At 40.5% G+C, this 20,126-nt stretch overlaps 2 protein-coding genes and 1 long non-coding RNA gene across 4 annotated transcripts in view; 1 reads left to right on the top strand and 2 right to left on the bottom strand.

Annotated features, from left to right (window-relative positions):
- The window catches only part of LOC119657187 (ubiquitin carboxyl-terminal hydrolase Usp2), a 60,829-nt gene extending 60,072 nt beyond the window's left edge, over positions 1 to 757 (bottom strand). Inside the window, exons 1-2 of one of the 2 annotated variants that reach the window (XM_038063978.1) lie at positions 739 to 757; positions 554 to 675 (exon numbers count right to left, since the gene is read on the bottom strand). The gene's annotated coding sequence lies outside the window, so the exon portion shown is untranslated. The other variant, XM_038063977.1, reaches the window with a different exon arrangement.
- Positions 758 to 937: 180 nt separating this feature from the next.
- LOC119657667 (nuclear pore complex protein Nup160 homolog) overlaps positions 938 to 20,126 on the top strand; it is a 41,112-nt gene continuing 21,923 nt past the window's right edge. Inside the window, exons 1-4 of the mRNA XM_038064692.1 lie at positions 938 to 1,105; positions 1,170 to 1,275; positions 12,301 to 12,608; positions 12,678 to 12,867. Coding sequence (XP_037920620.1) covers positions 1,021 to 1,105; positions 1,170 to 1,275; positions 12,301 to 12,608; positions 12,678 to 12,867 — 689 coding nt within the window. The 5' untranslated portion in view covers positions 938 to 1,020. The remainder of the gene's footprint in view (positions 1,106 to 1,169; positions 1,276 to 12,300; positions 12,609 to 12,677; positions 12,868 to 20,126) is intronic.
- Positions 17,242 to 19,511, bottom strand: LOC119657668. Its single transcript, XR_005250158.1, has 3 exons — positions 19,398 to 19,511; positions 18,028 to 19,292; positions 17,242 to 17,957 (listed from the first exon to the last, which is right to left on the bottom strand). It is a non-coding gene; the product is annotated as an uncharacterized LOC119657668 (long non-coding RNA).

Genomic DNA, 20,126 nt, shown 5'->3' with positions numbered 1-20,126 from the left:
AACTATGGAAGCTTCCCAGAGTTGCTGATGATATCTTGTTGCCGGGCTTTAAGAAATTCGGTTTCGGAATTGCTTCGGTTCTATTTACGGTGAATCTACTTTTTTTACTTACTCCATTAACGTCCTTTTACCTAGACAAGCCGCATAGGCCATTCAATTTCCAGCTGCTTTTACAACTGTTCGTAATTCCCCGCTAGCGCCAGCTGAACACGAAGCGTGTTATCGGACGGTGGTCACTTAGCCGGGTTTCGTATAGCAAAAGAAGGGGAAGGACTAGCATTGGCACAGAATGACGGAAAGTCACGATGACACGATTTTCGACAAAAGTCGAATAGCTCTGGCAGGAAATCAGACTACAAACTCGCCGTTATTGATTTTTGCGTGCACATGACTCCACACGCGAGTGACACGGGAGGCTAATATGGAGCAACCAATTACATTGGCCTTCTGATTGCTCGGCGTTGGCTCTAACTACAAATTCATTTATTTTCAGGCATAGAATAAACAGAGAAGAATTCTCCATTGACACTGATTTAGAGAGCTTGGCTAATACCTTTTCGAGCGAAACGAAGCACCATAATTCACAAGCGTCCTTTGCACATTGGATTAATTCCCGAGTTTTCACTGTCCTCTGGTATATTAAAATACACTTATCACTGAATTGCGGAGATGGACCTAAAAAGAAAAACGCCCGCACGTTAAAAACAAAATTATCGACCGAACGGTGCACCGTCTCACAGGTGAACTTCCGAATTTCTCGCATTCCAATTGGAGTCAGAGACAAATTCCGAAATTCTTCTGCTTGCAGAAATCTTTGCAGACGGAATATAGGTGAATGCGGAGTTGCCATGTTCGCGCGATATATTCGTTTCTAACGTTACACGGCTTCTGGGGGATTAGTATGGACTTTCATTTTTGGTGGGAAGAACGTACTTTTGACATTGCCTCATTTGTTGTTTTGAATTGAGTGGAGGTTACGTTTCGGTTTGGCGGAATTTTCTGTTTTATTGGGAATGCAGTATGGAGTACCATTCACCTAGTTATCGTGAAGTTATAGTGGATCTATCGAACCAGGACAAATGGAATGAAATTGCTTTGAATACGGGTAAGGCGGTTTAGCGCAAGAAGTGAGGTCTCTGGGCAGAAGTCTGATTGAATTACTTTTCTAGGGGGCACCCAGAGCACTTTGCAGGACATCAAGGTTGCCGAAAAAGCCGGCGGATGCTGCTTCAGTGATGTTACGAAAATCTACACTAGAAATCGGTTTATTTACTGGTGAGTGTGGGTTCAATTTGTTTTACATTATTAATATGAAGAGGCAGTCATCCGGCACTGTGGCCTGACTGGATTGTGCTGGCTATTCATCGTTCAGGATGGAAATTTTGATTTGGAGGGGCTGTTTTTTCCGGTTGCTCCATGGTTAGCGTCGCGTGTGATTGTCCCAGTGTAAGGAATAGTGCATAATATCCGCGTCCAGGTGGTACTCTGAACTGATGAAAAGGGTTGGCAAATTCAAAGTATAATATCTGCATGAAAAGCTTTGAATCTCGGAGAAAGAAATTTATTTACATCTCGGGTCAATGCTATCAGCCAATGGAGAACTGTCTTGCGAAATGGCTTCACGCATTGTCGCAACCTGGATGAAGTAGGGTTCCACAACTGATGTCTTTTTGGGGTCGACATATCAACGAAAATTTCAAATCTAAAATTTACCGCAGTGTCGTCTGTCTAGTCGTCCTTTATGGAACAGCGTCTTGGGGCAATGGGAACGAAAATGCTGCATTGGACTAGTGGCGTGATACGCGGCTCCGAAATGAGGATATCTGCCATCGATATCGGGTAGCACCGATTGTGGAAAAATTGCTAGAGGGGCGTCTTCGATGTTATGGTCATGTGATTTGCGCTAATGAGGGGTACATCAAAGTCGATGGTAAGCGACCAAAAAGCGGTCCGAAATAACAGTGGCTTGATACGCGGGATGGTGATTTGAAAGCCTTGCGATTCCATTCAGATCAGGCTTCCGATAGAACAAATTGGTGAAACCAATCACGACGGGCCGATCCCGCTTGTGAACGGGACAACGGCTAAAGAAGAAGCTCTAAAATTCAAATAAGTGGTTCTAACGTCTTAGAATTTCGTTTTCTTTTTCAAGGTATTTTCTTTCGTTTTATTTCCCTTTCTTCCAGTGTTCTCTTTTTTAGGTAGAATAGGTGAGTGTATTTACACACTAACAGTAAGTCGTCGGACTATTAACTGAATACCTTCGTTTGACAGATTATTTTGTGGGAAAGAACTTGCATGAGGGAATTCCTTTCGATAAAGGGAGGGCAGGAGGGCGACCGTTTGTTAAAATAACACCCTGCCATTGGCTCCCATAGCAGTCAAGCTTCCTCGCAACAATAATCTGACCATAATGCGCAAAATGGGTCCGTCTGTCAGCACCCCTCACCCTCCTGACAACTGTTGTCCAGTATCTCCGTCAGAAGGCCCTTCTTCATTCACCTTTTTGAGATTTTCTTTTAGTGCGAGGAGTTACTGTGAATTCAATCAAATTTTGACATTATATTTATTAGTCATATTCCGAACAACTTTTCAAGATTTCTTTGAAATATTATTCCCCTGAAGGTCGTAACTAGAATTCTCCAACTGTGGGGCATGTAGCGACGCCAATATTTATTTGAAAACAAAAAGCTGTTAATTTTGCATCACTAATTTATTTTCTAAGAATATGAAGCATGCTTAAAAATATGGTGTTATCCCAAATGTTGGTTTATATTCTTCGTAATTTTGTAAAGAATTGCACCTTCAAATTTCGTAATAATCGATTCACTAATATTTGAACTAAAATTCCTGCAAAAGTAAAAAGACGTAATTTTGAGAAAAACACGTTTGAAAAATCCCCTTTCGGATATGAAGGCATTTATCACTCTTAATTACGAACAAAATTCATTGACAACAAATACAAATGCACTCTTACAAGGGCCCAAGTAATTACAAATACAGTCGAACCTGGATATAAGGAATTGCAAGGGAAACTCACTTAAATTCCTTATAAACAAGTTTTCCATTTATCCAGTTTTCCTTATACAGAGGCTTTCAGCAAAAAATTCCTTTTATCCAGGTTTTTAAAATCACCTGGTGTATTTAGTATTACAGCAACTTTGAGTTTTCATTTAAATACAAATAAATAATCCGCATGATAAATAAAATTAAAAAGAGTATATCAATATCAAAGATTCTTTATTTCATAAGTCGTCACTGTAATCAGTCGAATACATAAATGGAATGAGTGTCTATCTCATAGATATTAAGTTTTGAAAAAATCAAATATTTTTGTTTGTTTATCAGTGACCACATTTTCAACGTTTCTTTCAAGAGCGATAATATTTTCGAATATCTTTGGTTCGGTTTCACGCTGTTCAAAAAATTTTGTTAAAGTATGCAGTGCCTCTAACGCTTCCCTCTTCTTTACAAGTTTTATTTCAAGAGTATCGCCGTGATCTTCATCACTATCGTTTTCATTGGTGTCACACATTTGGAGGGTGCTCACAATGTCGTCGACTGTTTGCTCTCCTGTAACCTCGATATTTTCATCGACGTTTACATAATCTTCGAAGCTAGGTACCCTCTCACCGGCATTGGAAGTTAATTCAGACCACTCTTGGAATGAAGGCCGTAACTCCTCATGTGAAGAGTCCCATTCGGAATATTGGGGCTCTTGTAAACCATTTATCCTGAACCCTGCTTTCCTAAAACAGTTAGCTATAGTGGTCTGGGTTACAGATAACCATGCTTTTTTCACAAATCTCATTGCGATGAGAACGTTTATTTCCAAGCTACCGTTGCTTTCGAGATTTGTTAAAATATGGCGAACAACCTCCCGACGATAATTAATTTTAAAATTTTGAATCACTCCCTGATCTAGGGGCTGCAGCTTGCTGGTGGAGTTTGGAGGTAGGTAGACAACTTTTATGTGTTGTAGTTCATCTGAGCTGTAATGGGCAGTACAATTATCGATAAAAAGTAAAATTTTCCTATTTTCGAGGCGCATCTGAATATCGATTTTCTTAAGCCATTCCGAAAAAAGTGCTGCAGTCATCCATGCTTTGCTATTGTTTTTGTATTCAACAGGAAGAGTTATCACGCCTAAAACAGAAAAAAATCTATAGTATTTTAACTATCGACTCATAACCTTTATTCTGTTAATGTCATTTATACAGTAACAGCGAACGAAGAATCTTTTACTCACCTGCAAAACATCTGGGTTTCCTTGACTTGCCGATAAGAAAAACGGGTAATTTCTCAGTGCCAGTCATGTTCGCACATAAAAGAATAGTGACACGTTCCTTGCTGTACTTCCCACCATGACACGAAATTCCCTTAAAGGTAAAGGTCTTATCTGGCAAGCATTTAAAAAAGAGCCCTGTTTCGTCTGCATTGAAAATGTCGTTAGGAGAATAATCTCCCAGCAAAGCGGGAAGATCGTTTATCCACTGGCTACATGCGTTGATGTCTACAGCACCACTTTCACCAGAAATTTTTTTAAAAATAAGATCATTTCTTTTTTTAAAGCCATCCAACCAACCGTTGCTGGCGCAAAAACCTCCAATCGTCAACTTCCTAGCAAATTCTTCAGCTTTTTCTTTCAAAATCGGTCCATTTACAGGTACATTCTTGCTTTGGCACTGTTTCAACCACTCCACTAAACACTGTTCCAGATTCGGATATTCCGAATTACGATTTCTTTTTATTTTGCCATGTCCTTCAGAACACTCTTGTTTGATTTTGTCGCTTTCTTTTAAAATACGACACAATGTCGACAGCGGCACGAAATATTCCGCGGATATTGCATTCCGAGTTTTTCCGTTTTCAAACTCCTTTATCAATTTCAATTTCTCACTTAAACTTAAATTTTTTCTCTTGTTTTCGGACATGACAGCCTTTTATTATTAAAAGAAACAAAAGTTATAGCGGCAAAGGAACAGTAAAAGGTTTAATTTGCAAGTGAAAGAATCGTCACCACTATCACCGAGTTTCAAATTAAACTTTGAATAAACAAAAAATTTCAAAACGTGTCACAATAGAAAATTGCACGATTCTAAGAAAAAAAAAAGACCTTCCCTTTTTGTCGTTCAGGGGAAAATTCCATATATAGAGGTCATGACAACTGAATAACATAAAAATTTCCATTTATAGAGGCTCCGGAAAAAAAATGAATTCCTTATAAAGATGCTACAAAATTTTGTCAGGACATAAAGCGACTACCTAGGTGGTGAATCCTGAACCTGTACCCGATAATCACTCGGGTCAATGCCCATAAAATCTAAAGGACCACGAATTTCATTTTGAATTTTCCGCATCGTATTCTGTGGTAGCTAAGCTAACAATTTATGTAATAAAAAAAGTCGATTCTAAAAACCTAATGGGGTAATTTCCACAAGAAAAAAGGGTATGGTCGACATCGCTCACCACCGCATTGCAGAACACACAGTCAGGGAATCGTACTCTCCAAATTCTGTGTAATACGGAAGGCCTCCATAGTTGCTTAAAGGTTTTTAAAGAAATAATCAATCTCACCATGTTTTCAGTTCAGCCAAGAATGTAAGTTGCTGATAAATCGCGGAACTATTTTCCTCCTGCGTGTATGTTCTCGTTCTTCTCTCCTTCCTTGATTCTCTTCGAATCGCGCCATAGGACAAAGCGGACTGCGTTGGATCCATGGGAAGACTTCTCCTGCGAAAGGGAAGACCCACAACGTACTTAGCCGTTGGTTTTGACTATTTAATAATCTCACCAATCGATGCAGATATAGGATATTGAGGGCATGGGAAACCATGAGCCGTCATCGATTCGCTAATGTATGGCATCAATACGCCAAGTCTGCTTTGTGCTTATTCAAGAGTTACGACTTTTCTGTTGTACCGAGTGTTAGCAGACTATTGTAAGAAGTGTTTAAGAGATGTGGCCCTAGGATGGGTACCTGTGCCACCTCTGGCCCCAGGGTCACATAGGACAGGGGGTGGTCTTTCATATAACCCCTCAATATGCGCAAAAGTTAGCCCTGCATTCGGAATGAATTATCTAAAATACCTAGCATGTCTGCAATCTTACGGCATTTCTCTGCGTCTCAGCTCGATGAATAGCATTGACAACCTCCATGATAACATCTAGTCTAGATCTCTCCGCTCTGAAACCGAACTGCTTTAGACATAAGTCCCCGGCAGCATAAATCGCTTCGGTGAGTCTACTCTTCAAGAGTATTTTCTTGACTGCACTAAGCATACATATTGATCGGCATGTAGACAACAGCTCACGGTCTATTTTGACTTAGTTGATCTGCGTCAACTTTGAAACTTTTCATCGACAGGAAAATTGCTCCCTGTAAATAAGTGTTATATGTGCCGGAGGAAAGATCCCGCCCATGGAGGAATACTAGTTTGTGCATCTTGGCAGGGATGCTCTCAGGCCCTGGCGCCTTATTATTTTTTACAGAGAGGTCTTTCATGGTAAAAAGTGCGCAATCTTCCACGCAGCCGTCATCAACCGGATCGGGCCCATCTTTTCGGCGTTAAGTCAACAATGTTTAGGTAGAGCCTCGGTCTTCCAGGTGGTCAGTATATAAACGAGTCTCCACGGTTCTCCATCCATCTGGTCGACTGTAATGAAATTGGTAAAAACTCTGGGCGACTGTGCCGATAGCACTGTCATCAATATGGCCGGAAGAAGTGACTTTTAAGAGCAAAACAATATTTCACTTGCGATTCTAAGGCTTAGACAGGAAGTACAGAAGTTTTTCGAATGCTATAATGCACAATGTAATGATCCTTGATTTTTGTAGGAAGTAACGGGGGCTCGGGTAGAAAAATAGAATGATGACATTATTGACTAAAGGTTAAATTCATCGATTAGCTGCCATTCCGAGGAGGAGCAATTGAACATACGGGTCTGTTATGCAGAGGCAATTAATTTTGCTAATGGGTTGCTAGCTCGACTAATCAAAACTATTTACCAGCTTCCAAAATTATTGCGATGACTCGATGATTGAGGAAGGCGTTCAAATCCCAGGGGTGACTGTGTTCGCCTTGAGTTTGTATCGCTGGTGTGAGTTTATCACTTGCACAGCGTGAAGTGTGATGATAGTGAAACTGAAGCACAATCTGACTGTGGATGCTCTATACTCCACCAAGGAATGAAAGGAAACACTGAACATGTTACCACGCAAAATGTTAGAGAGAAAGTCGCATGCTTGTCTGTAAAAGCTAGCAAAAGACAATCATTACTTCCTACATTATAAATTCTATGAAGAAATCATCATCATCATCATCATCAACGGCGCAACAACCGGTATCCGGTCTAGGCCTGCCTTAATAAGGAACTCCAGACATCCCGGTTTTGCGCCGAGGTCCACCAATTCGATATCCCTAAAAGCTGTCTGGCGTCCTGGCCCACGCCATCGCTCCATCTTAGGCAGGGTCTGCCTCGTCTTCTTTTCCTACCATAGATATTGCCCTTATAGACTTTCCGGGTGGGATCATCTTCATCCATACCCGCCCACCGTAACCTATTGAGCCGGATTTTATCCACAACCGGACGGTCATGGTATCGCTCATAGATTTCGTCATTGTGTAGGCTACGGAATCGTCCATCCTCATGTAGGGGGCCAAAAATTCTTCGGAGGATTCTTCTCTCGAACGCGGCCAAGAGTTCGCAATTTTTCTTGCTAAGAACCCAAGTTTCCGAGGAATACATGAGGACTGGCAAGATCATAGTCTTGTACAGTAAGAGCTTTGACCCTATGGTGAGACGTTTCGAGCGGAACAGTCTTTGTAAGCTGAAATAGCCTCTGTTGGCTGACAACAACCGTGCGCGGATTTCATCATCGTAGTTGTTATCGGTTGTGATTTTCGACCCTAGATAGGAGAAATTGTCAACGGTCTCAAAGTTGTATTCTCCTATTCTTATTCTTGTTCGTGTTTGTGTTTGACCAGTGCGGTTTGATGTTGTTGGTTGATTCGTCTTCGGTGCTGACGTTGCCACCATATATTTTGTCTTGCCTTCAGTGATGTGCAGCCCAAGATCTCGCGCCAATCACCGCCTGCTCGATCTGGATGAAGGCAGTTTGTACGTCTCGGGTGGTTCTTCCCATGATGTCGATATCGTCAGCATAGGCCAGTAGTTGGGTGGACTTGAAGAGGATCGTACCTCTTGCATTCACCTCAGCATCACGGATCACTTTCTCGAGGGCCAGGTTAAAGAGGACGCATGATAGCGCATCCCCTTGTCGTAGACCGTTGTTGATGTTGAATGGTCTTGAGAGTGATCCTGCTGCTTTTATCTGGCCTCGCACATTGGTCAGGGTCAGCCTAGTCAGTCTTATTAATTTCGTCGGGAACAGTTTTTCCATCGCCTGTCGCAGAGAGAAAATCTGATCTGTTGCTGATTTGCCTGGAGTGAAGCCTCTTTGGTATGGGCCAATGATGTTCTGGGCGTATGGGGCTATCCGGCCTAGCAAGATAGTGGAGAATATCTTATAGATGGTACTCAGCAACGTGATACCTCTATAATTGCTGCACTGTGTGATATCTCCCTTTTTATGCCTCGTTGCCAATCGTCAGGCATTGATTCGCTGTCCCATACCTTGAGCACAAGTTGATGAACCACTTGGTGTAACTGGTCGCCTCCATATTTAACCAATTCGGCTGTAATTCCATCGGCTCCTGGCGGCTTATGATTTTTTTAGCCGATGAATTGCACGGACTGTTTCTCCTAAATTTGGTGGTGGCAGTATTTGTCCGTCGTCTTCAGTTGGCGGGACCTCCAACTCGCCGATGTTCTGGTTGTTCAGTAGCTCATCAAAGTACTCAACCCATCGCTCTAATATGCCCATTCTGTCGGAAATCAAATTTCCCTCTTTGTCTCGGCAGGATGAGCATCGAGGTGTATAAGGCTTCATCCTGCTGACTTGCTGGTAAAACTTGCGCGCCTGGTGCGGTTGCTCCCTGTACTTTTCTAGTTCACAGACTTGTTGGTTCTCCCAGGCTTCCTTTTTCCGTCTGTGAAGTCGCTTCTCCGCTCGACGGAGTTCGTGATAAGTCTCTGCGCGGCGTTCTTTGAGAATGCAACATTACTCGGTATGCGGCATTCTTCCGTTCCGTTGCTAGCTTACATTCATCGTCAAACCAGCCGTTCCGACTCCTTTTGCGGCTGGGGCCAAGTATATTTGTGGCCGTATCCATGATCACGTTCTTCAGGTGGTTGTGAAGATCATTTGTTGATGCTTCATCTCCAGGTCCTCTGTTGACTGCGGTTATTGCGGCATCCATTTCCCTCTTATAGATGTCGCGGAGGGTTGTGTTGTGGATGGCTTCAGTGTTCACTCTCACCTGATTGTCAGAGGGGATTCTAGGTGGTATTGTTATTCGAGCTCGGAGCACCATGCCAACGAGATAGTGATCCGAGTCTATATTGGCCCCCTATATGTTCTGACATTCATCAAGGCTGAGAGGTGGCGGCGTTCGATCAACACGTGGTCAATTTGGTTGAAAGTGGTCCCGTCTGGAGAGGCCCACGTATGTTTGTGGACTGCTTTCCGCGCAAACCAGGTACTTCCAACAACCATTTCGTGTGACCCTGCTAATTGAATAGTCCGCAGTCCGTTATCATTTGTTTTTTCGTGTAAGCTATGGGAACCAACGTATCGCCTGAATACGGGCTCCTTCCCTACTTGGCTGTTAAAATCCCCAAGTATGATTTTGATATCATATCTGGGACAGGCTTCGAGGGTTCGTTCTACTGCCTCGCAGAAGGTATCCTTCTCCGACTCTGTAGGGGCGTGAACGTTTATGAGGCTTGTATTTCTAAACTTGCCTCGCAAGCGCAGAGTGCATAGCCGTTCGCTTATGTTTTCAAAGCCGATAACAGCAGGTTTCATTTTTTGGCTGACTAAGAAACCTACTCCGAGCACATGGTTTACTGGATGACCGCTATAATATATGGTGTAGTGGCTCTTCTCCAGGAAACCGGTCCCTGTCCATCGCATCTCTTGCAACGCTGTTACATCAGCCCTATATTGGGACAGGGTATCAGCTAGCTGCTTATCAGCTTCATCTCTGTACAGGGAGCGCACGTTCCATGAGAAAATGCGCAAATCGTTGTTCCTTTGTCGTTGCCGGGTCCGTCGTTTTAAAATCCGTCCTATCCGAGGCTCCTGTTGTGGCTTCGTAACAGGTTTTTTTTTTCCGTGTAGGGTTGTCAGCCCTACCCAACCCCCAACCTGGAGGACCAGTTGGTACAATTTGTCCCGTTTTTAGGCGCGGGAGACTCGCCTTCATCCTTCTCCGTCTGCAGCTTTTCGTCAAGAAAGAGCTCCCAGCGGTCACCACGTGGAGGTGGAGATAGGGTTTGGTAGTAGAGCTGTTGGTATTGGTTCAGCAGGCATTTCCCAGGTTTTATGCTCCATCGTGGGTACCAATCCACGTTTCGCCCCGGGACCTATACTACCCTTTGACCACCTATGACCACTATGAAGAAATACATACCTATAATTACTCTTATATGAATTTTTTTTCAAATGTAGACCTTTATTTTTTACATTATTGAAATCGCTCGGAAATTAAAAATTATAAGAAATTAGAATTAGCCAAAAACTTTTGTCTAATTTTCGAACGTACTTCAATCGACGACGATCATAAACTATTCGTTATTTCCATTTTCTTTATTTCGAAACATTATTTTGAGGGAGATGTTATAAGGAAAAATATCGAAATTTTATACAGTATTGCGTGTTGCACTTGGTTCGTTTGCACTGACTGAATTCATACTCTAGAAGTAAACAAATCCCAATTTATTAGTAACCAATAAATCCAGTTTCAATCAAATGGACAAGCATGGCACTGAGCAAAATAACGAGGGCTCCCAAACCCATCATGTGCAACCTACAGTGTAGCACAGTGGACGTCTTTACATATTGTGAGAAAGTACTACTCCAAACAAAGTCAAAATCGGATATAGCGACGCTGAAGAAACCACTCCAAATCGGATATGGGGACGCTGAAGGGACCGAAATATCGTCGTTATATCCAGTAAGTCGAACGTGCACCGACAAGGGGACAAAAACCGAAATAAAGTTTGACGAGTTTTTTACTAGTTGGTTTCGATAAGAAGACCATAATCAATTGTTAATATCATTGTTTTGATGTTCTATGAAGTCGGTTACACTGGCGACACTTCATAAATCATTCTTTTTTTAAATAATCGGTACATCAGTGGCACTTCATCTTTCGTGTTAAACGTCTCATATTTTGAATAGAAGCCCATCTCTCAATTAGTATTTTTAAAATATAATGTTTCTGTCATTAAATTGTCCTGCAGGCCTGTAAACCTAGAACAATCATCATTATGGATGATGTAACTTTAAAGAAGCTTTAAAAAAAGTCTCCAAATATTCTGTTGTATTTTTTGCATATTTTAGCTATTTCATCAATGAGGTACTTGTAAAAATTTTCTATAGGAGTCTTATAGTTACATTTTTCTAATCAAGAACGCATTTAATTCAATCAAAACATTTTATTTTTGTTATTTTTAATTAAACTAACTATAAAACTAAATTTAAAGAATCCTAAGAGAGGAGTTCTACATTCCTCGAATTCTGATTTCTTCTTTTTCTTCAGCCTTTGTCCCGTTCACAAGCGTGATCGGTTTCGCCATTTTATTTTATCAAATGCCTGACCTGGATGCAATCGCAAGGCTTTTAAATTCCCATCCAGCGTATCAAGCTACTTTTGTTTCGGCCGACCTTTTGATCGCTTACTATCGACGTCGATAGTCAGACCAATCTTGGCCAGTGAATTCTCGTTAGCGTGAATTACGTGACCATACCATCGAACACGCCTCTCTCGTAGTTTTTCCACGATCTGTGCAACCCCATATTGATTGCGGATATCCTCATTTCGGATGAGATCAAAACGTGTCATGCCACTAGTCCAACGCAACATCTTCGTCTCCATTATCGCAAGACGCCGTGCGTCTCGATAATGGAGACGCGTCGAAACAATAAAGACTGAACGAAAAACAAAGAATTGTGCCTCGGATTAAATTATTTCAAATAAAAATCTAGTTTCCCTAGGCTCTAGGAGTCAAATTGCGCAAGGCGCGCCAAAAAATGGTTGGAGTCACACTTTCAAATGATCAGCACAATTGTCTTCCTTGATGACTTCATACGCAGCTTCAAGTCGTCAAGTTGTCCCTCACTTATATCGTGCGCTTGTGCTGAAATAGCTAAAGTTTTTTTTTTATTTCTAGGAGAACTTATCACGATATGCTCGAATTGTCTGAAATTAGTTTAGACTTTACTTTGCACAACAATAATGTTCGATATAAATTTACCGATTCGCCAGTTCTATCGGTGGTGATTGTAGAACAAGAGAATTGCGTTACTGTTCTCGTAGCCACTGTAAGCAGTCTTCACCGACTGAATTTTCCGCATCCAGATAATATTTGCAGGCATGATGCTTCAGAATCTAAAAGTCTATCAATTTTCCATGAAGCCAATGCCAATATGGCGCGCGATCCCACAACATTTTATGTAATAGGACAAACATCATCCTCAAGTAAGTACCAAGTCCCATAATACGTACACTTTAGTACTTTAAGTGGTTTATGATTTTTTTTTATTCTAGATAACCCTATCCCGCATGCCGCTACGAGCTGTTTAACGGCAAATGGCGAGGAAGCAGTTTTTTCAGTTGCATACCAAGCGAACCTTATGTTGTTTGTAATGAATTGCCAAACAGGGCATACCGTTGCGAATGTTTTAAAAGAACACCATATTATGCCCAGGATTTTATCTAACTTAAGAGGAGCTTTAGGGTAAGTGATATCAGGATTATTAAATTTGTTTCTCGAAACTAAAGAAAGCAGCCAATCTGACGAAAAATTGGAAATTGAAAAATATGGAAAAAGACTTGCACAGCTAAATTGATAGCTAGTTGCATTTCAAATCCCGAGTGCTACGAAGCTGTCAAATGCTGAAATATAGACCGACCTTGCTTCGTTTGCTTCGCTTTCCGTATGAAAGTTCTTTATTTGGATTCGTTCTTTTTGTGGAATCCTCTGCTTTATTAACCAGCAGAGGTGAAAATTTTCTTTTATGACGAGGTTAAGTAATTATGGCAACTAAAGTTTTGTAATAACTCAGTTTTTAACCTTTAACTTACGGAGTTCAGTTGCTGTCTTACACATTGATCGTTAAGGTATAAAAATATGTATCCTTTACTATACTAGGACGTTAGTATACAGTCCCTTTAGTAATATTGTTTTTTTTCTCACTTTTTTGGTGTTTCATTGAAACTGCTTCATTTTCATTATTATCACCTTTAATACTGTGCAAGCGATAAGCAAACACTATGATGAACAACCCTCAATCATCGCGCTGTCAACAATAAGCTCGTATATGCCTGAGAATGTGTGTCCGGATGGCTCAAGTTTTTAAGGCGTGGGGCTGTCATAACGGAAGGTCTCTTACTGGTGGCAGTGTTATCGTGACTGGGATATCGAATACGATTCCATTCAGTTGTGAATGAATAATAATAATCGTTGGCACAACAATCCATATTGGGTCAGGGCCTTGAAGTGTGTTAGAGCACTTCATTCAAGATCGTAACGGTACACTAGGAGGCAATGTGGTCAGCATTGCGTTCGCCCGAGATTATTACCCTGATTTTGACTCAGGTACTCATTCACAGCTGAGTCGACTGGTATCCTACTTCAAATCACGATACAAATCCCACTGCCACCAGTGAGATTTGAACCGCGATCTTCCGCTACGACAGCCCAGCGCTCTAACCACTTGAGCCATTCGGATATGAATGAATACCTGAGTCAAATCAGGGTAATAATCTCGGGCGAGCGCAATGCTGACCACATTGCCTCCTACAGTGTTCTGTAGAGTACTGGTATCGTCAAGGGCCTGATCCAATATGGATTACTATTATGATTATTATGCCTGAAAATATTAAATGTAAAGTCTTATCTCCACTCATACACCACCTCCTTCTGGACTTCTACATTAAATATTCTGGAGCGTGCAGTGTTGTCAAACTACAAGAGTATAGGTATTGGACAGCGGAGCCCCACGGTGCTAGTAATATCCTAGAGACGTACTTCTGCCACTTTTTTCTTGTGGGCGTTGCAATCAGGGCAGAGTGGAAGATCAGTGTCGTATTGCAAGGCTTGATACAATACGCTTCACCGACAGATCAAAGATGGTCTGCGGAGTTGTTGCGGATTTCTTACATACATACAGATTCGCAAGTAAATTCCAGGCGGAGATACTGGCGATACTAGAGGCCTTTCGGTACGTGGGATTCCAGCCCCAAACATAACCTAGTCATTCTGACCGGCAACCAATAGGTGATTAAACCTTTGTATTTTATGGCGACATCCAGCAGGCTGGTGGGGCGGTGCAAGGACACACTCAGCAGACTGCGTGACCGGATCAAAGTACTGATCCGATAGGTTCTGATTTTGACCCAATCTGCCCGGCCACTGTGAAGGGCGAAATTTCCTCGTATTACTTAACAGCTACTGACTGGCGAAGGCTCACTATCTGCGCCAAGTCAAGAAGTCCTATAACGAGACTCGATTGCGAGAGTTTCTGAGCCAGACGTATGCAAATACGTACAGGCTTATTCTACATTGTCAAAGAAGAAGAAGAAGAAGAAGGAAACCCCTCAAGCACTTTCTCTGCGGTTACCAACTATAGATAGAACCAAGGTTTCAAGTTTAACATGACATTTGCTTAGAGCTGGTAGTTGCTAATGAGTCAATTGGCTCTTTGAATTTGAGTGAATTCATACTTACTTTCTTATTCCCTAAGTTTGGACCTGCCTATGGCGCAATTCCTTCCAAACAATTTGTTTGCCAACCATACGAAGCAGGTGGAGATTTTACAAAGTTCGAATTAGCTACTTAGGGAAATCGGTGTGTACTTGGTCGCTAAGAAAACACTAGTAGCAAAAAAAAATGCACAATGGAAATTATTTCCAATTTGTGAACTCAGTCCCTTTTCAGGGGTTTGTGTAAAACAAAATCTTATTAAAATCGATTTACTGTCTGTCTGCCTATCTGTCACACGTACTTTTCTCCAAAATGGCTAAACCGATCCGAACCAAATTTGGTGGATAGATGGGAACCATGAAATCCCACGCATACAGCGAGTGACATAAATTTAGGTGGAATTTGAAATGAAAAGAAGGGATTTTAAAAAAAATTTCACCGGATATAGTTGTGTAGGGTATCGAATGAAAGGTCTCTAGTAACTGACATTAGTTTTGGCGTGAATTGCAAAGTGCACGAGTAAGAAGTCAAAATGTACGCGTTTAAAGTGAGACAGGACTCATTTTCGGGAATTACTCAACCCAAAAATCAGAAAAAAATCAGGATGGTGCGCTTGGATGAAATCTAGGCCTCAAAAATATGTCCCATTCCGATATCTGCTCAAATAAACTTACCAATAGTATATTACCAACTTTTAGAAATGTACTGGAAAACCCCCTCAAATTCATCCTAGGGCTACCAAATAGCCACCACTAGCATAGAGGACCATATTTCGCATACACATGCCAAATTTCTTGAAAATCTGGCCATTAACGTCAAAGTTATAGCAGTTCAAACTTTTCGCGCGAATTTACTACTTCTAAAACCATGCAAATAAGATGCTGACGTCATAATTAACGAGAATAATTGAGAATCGCGTGAAATCTTAGATTCGCATTTATGGAGAATCTACTTCTCCCTAGCCCTGTTTAAGGTTTTGTTTAAAACGCTTATGTGAAATTTAAGCCTCTACAGTATATTACCAACTTGTAGAAATTGACTGAAAAACCTCCATTAAGTTCATCCTAGGAGTACTAAATTTTGCACCGACATAGAGTACTGTCTCGTGCATACACATGCCACATCTTATGGAAATAAAAGCATAGCAATTCAAACTTATCAATTTCCTGCGAATTTATCGCATCCAAAGCCATACAAATAAGATGCTGACGTTATAATTAACGAGAATAATTGACATTCGATTGAAATATTAAAATTCCATTCATAAAGAATCTACTTCTCCCTAGCCTTTTTTTGTATCTATTGTAGGTTAAATTCTTCGCATTTGCTAATAATATTGAACTCGGAGTCTGAAGCGTATGGGGTTGATTATTATCAATACAGAACTTTCAATCAAAAGATTTATTTAAATCGCTTTCTAAAAACTGGAGGACAATGGAATTTTTAACTATGTGACACGGAGCTGTCATGCGCTCGTCGCTCCTAACATATTCTTGCTTTTCTTCAGTCTTTGTTTCGTTCACAAGCGGGGTCGGCTTGTCGTGATCGGTTTCGCCATTTTATTTTATCAAATGCCTGATCTGGATGCAATTTCGAGGCTTTTAAATGCCCATCAAGTCACCGTTGTTTCGGCCGGCCTTTTGGCTGCGACTTCGATGTTCAGAGCAATCTTGGTAAGTGAATTCTCGTTAACGCGAATTAGTTGACCATACCATCGAAGACGCCTTCCTCGGAGTATCTCCACGATCGGTGCAACCCTATAACGATCGCGGATATCCTCATTTCCGATGTGATCAAAACGTGTCACACCACTAGCCCCAACGCAACATCTTCGTCTCCATTATCGCAAGACGCCGTTCATTGTCTTTTATAGTCGGCCAACATTCACAACTATAGAGAGCGGCAGACGGACGATATTGCGCAGTTACACCAGTTGTGGAATGCCATTTTATCTAGGTCGCATTAATACGTGAAATAATTTCATTACGCAGTTCTCTCTGGGCAGGTTACTGTAGCTGACAGCGCTGAGCAATTTAAATATCTCGAGTTAATGTTATCAGCCAATGGAGAACTGCGGTATGCTCCTCACAAAGGGAAACACAAAACCTTTTATAGGTGAAGCGTCAAGCTTCCGATATCCCGATTTGTTTCATATTTACTATTTGCTTGCTGATTCTAAATTTTTTTTTAACAAGAAGTCGCACACATTTCATAATATGCAAATGAATCAAGACGCTTTCTCAAGTAAATTTATTTTAGTAGTCGTTTTCTAACTTTTTGTTATTATAATGTTGTTAAAGAAACTAGTAAAGAATAATTAGCAATTACGTGATCCCTACTTACAGACATAAGAGCTCTGGATCCTGTTGGAGTTGAGCTAATTAATGTTTTCAGGTATTCCTCCGACATTTTGTTACAAGGTTGGTCCAAAGCTCCCGAATGGGATTTTATCCTACATACATGGTACTTCAAATAACTCCAAATATTTTTAATTGTTTTTACGTTAGGACTTTGTGAAAGCCAATTGAGTCTATTAGCTTTGTAAGAACGTTGATATCTAAAGGTTCTTGATTCGTTATATTCTTTACGTATTGGATCAGTGTAATTTATTTTCTTAAATTTATTAATTGCTGGCAATAATTAGCAATATTAGTTACTAGTGTAGCGGTATGCGCTGGGATCTTATCGTGTTCGAAAGATACCTTATTATTTTCAGCAAACATTGAAGGAAAGGGATTTTCTTGCAGAATAATTTTATTGCTTTTCTGTGGAAATGTAATATTTCAGAAAATTTCCCCTTGTTCTGTTCTAGTTACGAGACTAACGACATATTTCACTAGGTGCACCGAATCGGGCCCTTCTTCGAGGTTTGTTATTCCCCAAGTGGTATGTTTCCATGATTTACCAATGTTCTCATTCTTGTTTTGCTCATCCCCTCATCAAAGGTTAATTGCTCCAGCTCCCATGGTTCTTATAGCGTCGACTTTGCTGATTCCACGAGCAGGCCCCACAAATGATGTTTAGAATCCCTTTCTTGCAAGTTCATCCGCCTTCTCACTGCTTACAATATTTTCATTTAGTAGCCAGGGAGCCAGAGTTTGTTGGCTTTTAATTCCATTTGACTGTCAGAGAGATTATGCATTTTAGCACTTACTTCCTCCGTAATTTTTCATATAGCTTTATTGCACATACCTGTGGCAGTTGCAACAGACTCTCCAGTGCGCTGCGTGGCACCTCTAATGCAGAGGTAGGTGAATCTTTGAAGCGAGGGCCGTTTCTTGACAGCTGGTCCTTGCTCCATATTTGTACTCCGTACTAGTAGTCCTTACGTTAGCTCGAAATTCATCAGTATTACCTTAGTAGTATCACTACCCAATGGCAATAGTGCAATTTATAACTATAGTATTTCGATCAATCGTACAGTGAGCGAAATTTGCTTGCTTAGCTTATCATAGTGAAGTAAAACAGAAATGCATTGATAAACTAAATATACACGTTTTTAATTTATTAAAAATATATACTAACACTTAAAAATGCATGCTCCGCACTACAATTGTCAAAATATCGAAATGTGATAGATAGTTTTGAAAATTTTGAGTTTCTGGTAAGTAGTTGAGCCACCACCTTTGTTAATTTTTTGAAAAAATCTGTTTGGCAGTAAATCAATTAACTTTCGAAGTGTCTTTATATCCAAATTCAACAACCCTTGCAAAATTGCTGACTATTTGCGTAAACAGCCTTTACTAAACTGCCTTTAACATTTTAGATTTTAATCCAATCGACCTAGACTTCTGACGTTTTAATTAAAAAAATAGTATTGAGTGAGACAAAATATTTGACGGTTTTGCTACATGAATACTGTCATTATCTTGCTGAAACATTAATTCTGTGTTAGCTAATTAGAACATCGTGCATGAACTCAATACATCTTTCTCCATAAATTTGTTTGTTTTAAATACAATTACAGTTTTCCCTAAAAATCGACGTACCACCGAAGTTGCCGGTTCAGTCTTGATGGGTCATTTGCATAAAGATCTTGCCAGTACCAACTACGCCCGTCAGGTCCGCCTAGATTAATTTTTTTCTCATTACAAATAATGATATAGCGTTTTTTCATTCAAGCCAGATTATTGACATAATCTACTCTGACAACTTTGTCAGAAAATGTAAGCTGTTTTTATTCACGCGCTCAATTTATTTTTAGTGGCTTTTTCTTTGAAAATGTTGATTTTTCGGCGGTTTATCTCCATGTCTCCTGCTAATTTGAAGTGGACATATCGTGTTGTCTCCAAATTTAAAAGAATTTTGTATCACTTCCTCCGATCTATTAATTCGGCGATAAATTTCACAATTTGAAAGTATAGTTCCTTTTAAAATCACGATTTTTCCCACTTCTTCTAGAAGGTTTCCACTTGCCATTTTAATATTTCCCTTTTTTTTCAATTGAAATTATTTGCCTGAAATAATCGTGAAAAATTAGTTTTTCCGAAATTTCGCACTAAAAAAAGTGACATATTGAAACTGGAATAACGTTATATTCCAAATTTTGTTGTTACACTCACCATATGAAATGTAGGCTTCAGAACATAATGTTTGATAAATAGAACTTTGAATACCGGCGTTATATCGTTATTTTTGGAGATTACTGTGTGCAGCTAAACAAATTTCGCTCACTATATAACTGACAGGAATTTTAGAATATTTTCTACTTCCAGTTGTTTCACCCTTGCGTCTGGTGTAAGTATTCCCCCAGCTGCATTAATCTAACTTGCAGAACTGTTGAGTATTTTCCCAAAATATATATGTACATTTTATTGCCTTCTCCAGAGAATCTGCAGGCAGTGTCCGTAGGTATCGCTAGTTTCCCCAGGTGGTAGTTTAGTCTGCAGCCGTGAATGTTCCCTCTGCAATGCTAAAGCTCTTCTTCGTAAAGTTTAAATAATTTTCCGAGTGCTTAAGTGTATATTTCTCCATGAGCACCCTGGGCTGTTTCGTTCTTGGTAAGTTTGTCCTGTGCTTCTTTATTGTCAAGGCCATGAATTTCTTCTCGATTCCGCAGAAGGATATGGTCCATTAGCGACATTTCTGCTCTTTTCCTGTTCAACTCATCCGCTGCCCCTTAACGGTTCAAATTTCACTTGTGCCAGAAGTATTTGCATCGTGGCTAGATGTTTGATACCAGTCGACTCAGCTCTAAATGGGTACCTGATTTAAATGAGGGTAATAAACATGGGCAGTAGACCGTTATGGTCTCCCCACACCCATCCTAGACGAAATATTTTATATAGGAA

The sequence above is a fragment of the Hermetia illucens genome, chromosome 5 (assembly GCF_905115235.1).
Source record: "Hermetia illucens chromosome 5, iHerIll2.2.curated.20191125, whole genome shotgun sequence".
NCBI classification, from domain to species: Eukaryota; Metazoa; Arthropoda; class Insecta; order Diptera; family Stratiomyidae; genus Hermetia; species Hermetia illucens.
This window is presented reverse-complemented; position numbering and strand designations above follow the sequence as displayed.